The sequence below is a fragment of the Eschrichtius robustus genome, chromosome 12 (assembly GCF_028021215.1).
Source record: "Eschrichtius robustus isolate mEscRob2 chromosome 12, mEscRob2.pri, whole genome shotgun sequence".
NCBI classification, from domain to species: domain Eukaryota; kingdom Metazoa; phylum Chordata; class Mammalia; order Artiodactyla; family Eschrichtiidae; genus Eschrichtius; species Eschrichtius robustus.
In genome coordinates, this window is record NC_090835.1 from 30,921,663 (window position 1) to 30,931,843 (window position 10,181).

Below are 10,181 nucleotides of genomic sequence, written 5' to 3' on the forward strand. Positions count from 1 at the left end.
AAAGGGAGGAAAAAGAGGGAGAGAAATGTTACTCAACTGGTCATTTCCTGTAACAACCTTGGAAGGAAAAAAACAGGGTAATTCATTGAAATCTGACTTTCAGTTTTTCCCCCAATTCCAATTTTTTGGTATATTAGGCATATTTGTAAAATTTAACAATGAGAGTATTGAACTTAGACCCATACATTTTAGCAATTAAAACAGTTATAGGTCACCTTATGCGGTGGCTCTTAAACTTTACTTATAAGCAATGAAAACTTTTCTGTCAAGTGAAATCTTATATGGAATCCCAAAAAGTAAAGGAGTTAAAAGCAGAACTGCTCTGGGTGAAGTGGGAGTTATGGTCTCAGAACCCTGCCGTGGGGCCCTAATGAACCAGTTAAAAACACTGATGTAGTTCATCACCCTCAATTTGACCTTGCCCAAGGTCAAAGGCTCAATCAGAGTTAGGATTTGGATCCAGTCTTCCTCCACATCAGTGCCTTTCTGCAGAACCATTGCACTGGGATGTGAAGGTGGTTTTGAAGGCTCGTTCGCAGGAAAAGAGGCTCTTCCATCTTCAGACTTCTAGGATAAACATAATAATAGCTAATGTTTATTTCATCTTCCAGTGGCCCAGGCCTACATGTGCACTTTAATTCTCAGAATAGCCTACTGAGACATAGGTACTATTATTACCCCCATTTTACACATGGACACTGGTACTTAGAGCAGGGAAGTGACACGATGAACCACCACATCTCCATCAGAGATGGAGAGGCCGAGATGTATCCATGCAGCTAGAGGCATAACTGCATTCTAACAGCAGGGAAAGATGGCCTAACCAATACGTAACTCTAGAAAACTTGCCCCAGCCCATACAAAAGTAAATGCATGCATTATACCTGGCCCTAGAGTCCCTTCTTTATTCAGTACAAATTTGTGTCACAGCCCCAGTTTCTACTAGACCAGAATGTCTCAAGTTCGTGAATTCCATCTTGAAATGAATAGCCCGGCTCCCAGCAGAGCCGAGCAGCCAGCAGGAACAGCATTGTACTCCGCGCCATTCGACTGGATGGAGAAACGGGCAGCTCTCAGCTGGGCCATAATACATTTGCCAAATATCAATTACCATGGGCACGGGTGCCCTTAACACGAAAAATGTGTTTTTCTGGAGACCGTGTGAAATGTAAAAATGGGAAGTTAAGATTTCAGAACTTACTCAAGAAAACTACCAAACTGACCTTTTGAAAATGAACCAGACTTTGCTCGAAGAATAGTTGTCAATTTGTTTTTGACATTTGTTCCTCTACAGCTATGACCCTTAAATTATTCATGCTTACCAGCTCCAAAATGGAATAATAATGCCTCTCTTCAGGCCTGTAAACCTTTTTTTGCAGGTTGCATGGATTTTGAGTGAGAAAGACACTCAGAAGGGCTTTTGGAGTTGCCAGAGTCTCATAAAAATAACATTCTCATACCTTTTGTACGGCAAAGCCACAGAAGATATTCCTTTATGAACATTAATTAATCTCCCACAAGACATAAATAGGCAGCGGATGCTTATTTTATAGGTGTAATATCCAAATTACTATTAAAGAATTTATAGAAATCTCATGACGCCTCACAGCTAACCAGAGAGAGGGGAACCTGGCCGCCTGTCCTGGGTCCAACAGAGGAATCCTTTCACAGTCCTGTTTCCTGCCATGCAATTATTTGACGTTTACCTAATACCCTGAGTCTAAAAGCAGTCTTCCAAAATCTGTTTTATTAGTTATCGCACCAGACGTTATGCTTCATCGAACAACCGTGGTACCCACAGTGCTTAACATGGCGCCTAGGACATTGTAAACGCTGCATAAATATTTGATGAGTAGAATGAGTGAATCTTCTGCCCATGGGAAGCAGGATGATTTGGTCTACTTTTTGGATCTTCCCTGTATCTTGAAGATTTATTCAAAATGCAAAGGAGAACTTCCCCTAAAAAAGCAATATTGACGATCAAAGTAATAATAGAAGCCAGCATTAATAAAGCACATGCCCAGCGCTGTGTCGAGTTTTCCTGTGCATTACCTCTCAGTGACTTCTCCTAACACTTACTGGTATAGGGCTGTGCTGTTTCCCCACTGTATGGGTGAGGTTAGGGTCACAGCCGGGGTCACAGCGCCACTGATTGTGGAGCAGAACACTGACCAAGGCCTGTCGGACTGGACTGTCTGCACCCTTAAGCCCCACGCTGTGATAGAACCACAGAATTCCCATTTAGGTCAGTAAGAAATACACAGCTGAAATGTCCAGTGCAGTTTTTTTAATTTAGGTAGTTTTCTTTCTTGAGCCTTTCTGGATAAAATAGTACTCTCTTTAGAATTCTCCTTAGACCCACAGAGCCCCCGCCTCAACTCTCAGCTTGTGAAATGATTTGTTAGCATTTTCAGGCATACCTTTGTGATATTGCGCGTTCTGTTCCAGACCACCGCAATAAAACAAATATCGCAATAAAATGAGTCTGGTTTCCCAGGGCATATAAAAGTTGTATTTACACTACACTGCTGTCTATGAAGTGTCTAATAGCATTACATCTTTTAAAAATGTGCATACCCTAATTTAAAAATACTTTATTGCTAAAATATGCATCATCTGAGCCTTCAGTAGGTTGTCATAGTAACATCAAAGATCACTGATCAAAGATCACCATAACAAATATAATAATGCAAAAGTTTGAAATATTTTGAGAATTATCAAAACGTGACAAGAGACACAAAGTGAGCAAAAGCTGTAGGAAAAATGGTGCCATTGGACTTGCTCAACGCAGGGTTGCCACAAACCTTCAATTTGTAAAAAGGACAATAAATCGAAGTGCAAAAAAACAAGTTATACCTGTATGACATTCTTGAATCCAGATTCCTTCCCCTTCCCCTGTGAGGCAAGTAGTTGCCTTTTGGTCTCTGATTAACCTTGGGGCAAGGAAGTATTTTCTTATGCAGCTTTCAGGGTCCGGGGGGTGTCTTCTCTGCATAGAAGAAGTGATTAGAGGGGGGCAGTCAGCCCTCTCACTATATAAAGAAATGCCTTCTTTTCAGGCATACTGGAAGTGAACCCTCTAGTAGAGAAGTAAACACACTGATGGGTGTCTGAGGCTCTCTCCTATTCCAGAACCACCCCCCACCTACTTATTCCCCAAATGTACAACAGAGGGGCCTTGGCCCAGGATGTGGTCCTAGATTCCATTGCTGGAATTGGGATACATTTCCCCCTGGCTGCAGCGTTGCCACCTTGCCTGAAATCAGGCCCTGGAGATACTACAGGCTTTGTAGGCTTCAGAGCTCAATAGTCTGACTAGGGACCTCCCTTCATGTGCAACAAAAAGCATTCAGAGTGGTACTTCACATATTTACAAGTGCACATAAATGTCTTGTGAGGTATTCCCCAGCTTCACTGCAATATAATTGACATATAACATTATGTTAATTTAAGGTGTACAACGTGATGATTTGATATACAAGGGCACATTTGAATCACATTTGTAAGCAGAGACTACCTGGAAAGAATGAAATTGCAAGAATTCCTAACTAGTCATCCAAATTCTTCAACGTGTCGTTTTAAGTGGCATTTTCCGAGTAAAATATAGCCGCTACAAGATTTTACAAAAGGAGTGATGTACTTATTTCCCAAATGAAACCTGAACTGTAATCTTGGCATATCATTTGCCTTCCAAAAAACAATATAGCTTTCTAATAGAAGAAAGTACATTTTCATCCTTTTTATTCCTTTATTGGTCATTTATCTTTCTCCCATTTGAGGGCACATATTTGCTGAGAAACAAATCTCAACAGTTCACTTTCTCCAGTTTTAGTGCAAGTTAATTTTGCCCTACTGTGACATAAGTTGGTGGAAGAGTTTGCAAGCACCTGGTGCTCAGCAGAATCTTATCTAAAATGTCATCTTTATTGATCCGAAGGCTGACTGTTCCCAGTGGTGATCCGTCACCATTGAATTGTTTAAACAATAGTGTATTAGTATGCACATAAAGATACAGTCAGTCAGTTTCCAAGATCTATAAGAGAGAAAATGCATTAACTTGTAAAAAAAAAAAAAAAACTCCAGATGGCAGCGTCAGAAAATCGAAAATCAAGTACAGTGTCTTGATTCAGAGATTTTAAATCTGATAAACTGGTGCCACATCATTTATTTTCAAGCTTGAAGACTGAGCTTCTGCATATAGGTTTTCTATTAGCTACAGTTAAAATGCATTAAATATAGATAATTAAGCATTTATATTAATTGACTCAAAAGGTGAACTGGAGGAATTATCTGCTCACACTGATCTAACCAAGGGGAGGGCAGCTAATATTGCTGTGTTTGGTCTGACTCCGTTGGTTTTTCTTCTGTTATTGCCATTAACCAATTTCAAAGTGGATGAAGCTGAAAGTTTGTAAATAGATTATTATCTGAAAGGCAATTTTATTTCACTAGAAATGGCTTTATTATGTGAAGAAGAGTAAAAATGTAATTTGGACCCCTGTCCCGATGCTCTTAGTCTGGTAGCAGAGAATGGTTTTATTTGTTAATTTGTCCTTTTAGAGTTGCTGTAGCCAGTCTTTAAATAGAGCAATTTAGCATTTGGGAGAAAAACGAACTCTGCACTATCCAAGAATTTAATTGAAAATTACCCCATACCCATGCACAATAATTACCTTTCAAAACATTTCCCATTGCTTGACATCACAGTGGTAATTGCTTAACAATATTATAATTTCATTACGTAGAGATTACAGTGGCAAAATGAAGTAAGTTGGAGGCTTTGAAAATTAAGTTATAATGAAAACAAAACCCTTTGTGCAAGTTTAAAGCACTTATTTCAATATAAAGTTATACATAATATCACCCAATTTTTGTATGAATGTCATTGTTGGTAGAGTTCCAAAATTCACGCATTTAAAGCTTTAGTACTAAAAACCACAAAACCTGCCTTAGTCCCATGGTTATAATGCATGAAGTTCCAGTTCTACAGCGATATGTATTGGAATGAATGCATTTCTATAGCAGTTATTGCTTCAGTTTGCATGCATTATGTAGCCAAACCTCTACTAATGAATTGGATCCACCTTGATCCCTTTGCAGTTGGATGATAAAGACCCATGGCCCGTTACAACGGTTATTTTCATTTTGAAAGGCTCCTGACTAGTTGTAAAAATGTATTGAGTTTTCTAATTTAATAACACCAGCTTAGGGCTTCCCTGGTGGCGCAGTGGTTGAGAATCTGCCTGCCAATGCAGGGGACACGGGTTCGAGCCCTGGTCTGGGAAGATCCCACATGCCGCGGAGCAACTAGGCCCGTGAGCCACAACTACTGAGCCTGTGCGTCTGGAGCCTGTGCCCCGCAACAAGAGAGGCCGCGATAGTGAGAGGCCCGCCCACCGTGATGAAGAGTGGCCCCCCGCTCGCCGCAACTAGAGAAAGCCCTCGCACAGAAACGAAGACCCAACACAGCCAAAAATAAATTAATTAATTAATTAATTTAAAAAAAAAAAAGTTTCCCAGGGTTGCCCTCTGTAGTGGAGTCTGGCTCCATTTAAAAAAAAAACAAACAAAAAAAAAACCACCAGCTTAAAATTTTATCTTTTTGGAAAGTACAAGCACAGAATGCACTAAACAATTATATAGCATATAACTCTTATGTGCCAGAGGTCAGAATTTCCCCCAATGTGTTGATGCAGTAAAAACAAGACATTGGATGGCAGGTCTTTGAGAAAATTTGACTTATAATTATTTACCTCAGTAATATGTGGTTTTAATATCACACCTGATGGAAAAAATTAGTGTTACTTTTTTGAAAAATACATGATTTTTGATATAAGAAGTTTTTATTTAAAGATGAATTAATTATAATATCCTGTATAAAATTAGTAGGGGGCTTTGTGTTTCATTCAAACCTTTTTTTTAGTAGTAAAAAATCAAACAGATACAGTTTTGGGGTAGGGAGTGAGGTATAAATGAACACATCCCTCTCGTGTCTAACTCAGATATCTTATGTTTTCCATAATGATTATAACATTTGCTGAGTACTCACTGTGTGTGTGCTGAGTGTTATCTTATTTAGTTCTCATAGGTACTATAACAGGTACTATTACTATCCTTACTTTACATATGAGGAAACTGTGGCTGAGTAGTGAATTTTCTCAATGTCCCACAGCTGTGAAATGGTAGAAATGGGATTTGGACCCAGATCTATCTGACTTCATTGTCTGAATGTCTAAATTCTGCCTGTCTCTCTGAAGTCTTTTCTTTATATTTAAGCTTTATCAATGCTGTTCTGAGTTACTAAAAAAGCTGTAGCCTATAGTTTATGATTTATTTATTGTATTGTTATTATTCTTAATAGTAATAGTAGTTATTATTTATTGAACAACTACCATGTGCTCTGTGCTATGCATATTACCCAGTATCCAACTTAGTCCACAAAGCCCTATGAAATAAGGTTATTCCCATTTTAAAAATGAGCAAACGAAGGTTCAGTGAGGTAAAATATCTGTAACCAGCCTAAGGGCATGCAGGTGGTGAGCAGCGGCGCTCCCATCCATCCCCAGGTTTGTTGGATTCTAGAGCCCAGGGGTGCTCTTAGCCACTCCCAGTTTAACTCCTCATTAATCTTTAGTAGCTGTTTTTGTTTTCATGTGTGTATGTCACATATACAACTAGGCTGTCTCATCCATAACCAGACTGCTCAGTCACGTAGCAAGCACACAGTGGTTACTTACTGATCACCTGATTTTGTTCCGTTCTCTGAAGTAGCCCCAATATGAAAGGGTTGATGGATTGAATATCTGAAAGTAAAGGACATGCACACTCTCCTTTGATGTGCAGAAGTGACCCAGGGGATCATCTTCAATATGAAACAGCCACTTGAAAAGCATTCCCACCCTCTCCTACTTAGAGGAGGAGGGTGGAGGCAAGGCCCTAGGGACCACTCTTAAGGTAACAATAGAAAATAAAGGAAAGGCAGCGTGCCTTCTGTGAGTTCCTGTTCTTAATCAGAAACTGTGCAAGGTGCTCAGGTCAGCTACCACCATCAATGTGGCCGTTAGCTAAGTCCTGTCATATTTCAAGGATGCAAGAAGCCACTGCAGCCAAGAGTCACAAAAACTCATCAAAGGCACCATACGGGTCATTGGATCTGGCCCCCTGTCCTACACAGGGTTCATCTACAAATCTCACACAAATGATTGCCCCAGTCCCCGCTTCACCCTCCCTAGAGTCCACGTTCCATTTCCTGGTCAGCTCCAGTGTCTAGAAAATTCTTCCTTGTGCTGAGCCAAAATCTGGCTCCTTGTAACTTTCACCCATTGATCCTGTTGCTTTCTCTTGGAACCCCACAACATCTTCTTAATTTCCCATTCATTTGCCACCCTTTGTATACGTGAAGCCAGAAGGGCTGTTGTCACTTCCATCAAGCCTTCCCTTTTCTGGAGTTACTAAGCTCAGTTCCTTTGGGCCTATTGAGCTAGTTGCCTTTGCCCCTCCCACAAGGACTGTCTCATCTTTGTCAGTGGTTTTGGAAATATGAAAAAGCAAAGTTCTTTTGTTTCCAAAACTGATGTCTTTAAATGTAGGACACCTTTACAAATTTTTACTTTCCATATTTAAATCCCCATAATGTAATAGCTTCCAATTGAATGTGTTACACCAGTATTGTGTTAACAATAAGATTGAGCAGGTATGGTCAAAAGAACACTGAACTGGGAATCTGGAAACCCAAGTTCATCCCTGACTCTGCCTCTAACTCACCAAGTGACCTCAGATGAGCTGCTTAACTTTGCAGACCCTGTTTCCCTCATCCATAAAACGGGCGCGATAATTCCTGCCTCTTTCACAGGATCATAACAGTCAAATGAGCTACTGCATGAGAAAGTGCTTTCTAAACCATCGGGGGTTCTGCTAGTTGAGATGTTACTAAGCAAGGCAGATGAAATCATTCTTCTGTTAAACCCCACTTTTTAAGAACTGCTGGCACTGCGTGCAACCTACCAGAGAGTCCGCTGATTTCTTGTTTCCCCCAGATCACTGCAAACTCTTTGAAAACAGGGCCTCTCTCTTATATCTTCATATTCCCAACACCTGGCTTGGTGCCTGGGGCAGGGAAGGATCATGTTAAATGTTTTTGGGTGGTTAGAAGGATAGGCAGAGGAATGGCTGTGGTACGGTTTCAAACCCCCACTCCACCATTTTGTCACCACTCCCTTGGCCTTAACTCCAGTTCGTCACTGTCCTGACGGTGTCCATGCACCAGCTTAATCTGATTTTGGCTGGGTAAGGTGAGGTCCCACCACCACCACCACTACCACCGCCTTCCCTTCCTCGGGGCAGTGCCGCTTAAGATCACAGCTTTGTTTCACAGTCATTGATTCACCCTTTCAAAAGGTACTCAGTATTTACTGAGCCTCTGTTCTGTGTCAGCCCTGCCCATGCCCACCATCCAAGCCCCTCCAAAACTGACCCTGGTGAGCTTGTAGCCCAAAGGTTTGGTTTTCTTTGGTCCTTAGTAGCCTGTGCTAAGGAAGAGAGACAACTGTTGTCTTAATCATCCCCTCCTCCCTGAGCCTGCTCTGGTCCTCTCCAGCTGAGGGAGGTCTTGCCCTCCCAGCCTCCAAGCCTATTACATGGATTTTGAGAAGTACTCAGAAGGCACTCGCTTGCTAGTGCTAGTGATGGCATCAAGTACTGAGCACAATGATGGGCACATACAAGGTGGTCAGGAAATATCTTAGTAAAGCTTTTTTTTTTTTTCATTCCATGCCATTTGTTGAAAACCAACCAAACCTTGCTAACCTTGCTGGTTACTTAGGCGGTAGGTGTTCTCTTCATCCAAACCATCTAAATAGCTGTCACAAGAAAAAAAAAATCAAGCCATGTTCATTTTCCCAGCAAATTTGACAGATCTTGCTACCACTAATAAAATTACAGATCATCTGACAGTGTTTTCCATATGTGTTCTATGCTTTAAGTATCATATTTCTAAACATTATTTTAATTCATGTTTATTTGGTAGTCTTTTTAGGTTGTATGAATGGGGATTGAGCTCTTTATTAGATCATTTAATTTGCGCTGTTTGGCATTTGTGCAGCTCTGGCCCATGAAGAAGTCTAGAGCTGTGATAATCAAATTTTGAATCCTGTTCAAGTATCCCTAATCCTCATAACTCTGTAGTCCTTTGGCCCTCTTCCTGAATCCTTTCTCCTCCCTGCCAGCTCTCCACGCTCATTTTTCTTGTACTTTATAGCGGATCTGGCCCCTGTGATCACCGTTTCTTCTCTGTCTTACACTGCAAGTATAGAGTTATCACATCTGCAGCGCTCCTCCATTCCAGCACTGACATCCTGCCCGCATAAGGACAGTCTCCCAGGAAAGATGGTGATTCCTGCTTCCTTGCCCTTCTCTGTTGCAGTTTAAGAATTACGGGCCAGGCCAGCAGCTAACATGACGGTGGTTCCCCTTCCCACAGGTGGAGAAGACCTGAGTGTGGAAGAGGACGAGGAAGTGCTGACTCTGCTGTATGACCCATGTCTGAACTGTTACTTTGATCCCCAGACTGGGAAATACTATGAGTTGGTGTAATGCCTCCTTCCAGGGCAAAGAATGGCCACCCCAGGCGGAGCAGGATAGCAGTTCTGACTGGCATCACAATGCATGTGTTGGCCAGGACCATGGAATCAACAGTAACTAAGAGAAGTGAAGTTAGTTTGTACATAGTGTTCAATGTTAAGGCTACCTACGTTCTTTTTGTAGATGGGTGTGATTTTTTGGAACTGTGAAGGAATTAATACAGAGATAAGATTTTAGAACTTTGAATTGGTTCTTATTTGTTGGTTCTCATCCTACATATAATTTTGTTTATTTCATATAATTTTATGTAAACGAATTAAGAGTTATTAATGCAAATTTTTTGCAATGTTAATCTGTAAATGATGGCTTGATATACAGAAAATGTATTCTTGTTTAAAAGATATCTGGGTACCTTTTATTTTATTACCTATTTGTATTAAAAATAAAGTATGATGGTCAGAAGAATGCCTTTTAAACTGCTTCTTTTTATTTACCCCACTTTCTTTACCAGAATATTCCTAGATGGTATTTACCTTTCCTTAGATTATTAGAAAAAGGATTAACTGTGAAGTAGTCAGACATTATGACCATATTTTATTGGT

At 40.6% G+C, this 10,181-nt stretch overlaps 1 protein-coding gene across 7 annotated transcripts in view; it reads left to right on the forward strand.

The window, feature by feature from the left end:
* Positions 1-9,889, forward strand: part of CFAP20DC (CFAP20 domain containing) — a 265,772-nt gene extending 255,883 nt beyond the window's left edge. For 4 of the 7 annotated variants that reach the window (XM_068558750.1, XM_068558754.1, XM_068558751.1 and 1 more), the window contains one exon: positions 9,479-9,886. In XM_068558750.1, coding sequence (XP_068414851.1) covers positions 9,479-9,591 — 113 coding nt within the window. In that variant the 3' untranslated portion in view covers positions 9,592-9,886. Of the gene's footprint in view, positions 1-9,421 lie in introns of all 7 variants that reach the window. The other 3 variants (XM_068558753.1, XM_068558752.1, XM_068558756.1) reach the window with 3 other exon arrangements.
* The last annotated feature ends 292 nt before the right edge of the window (positions 9,890-10,181 follow it).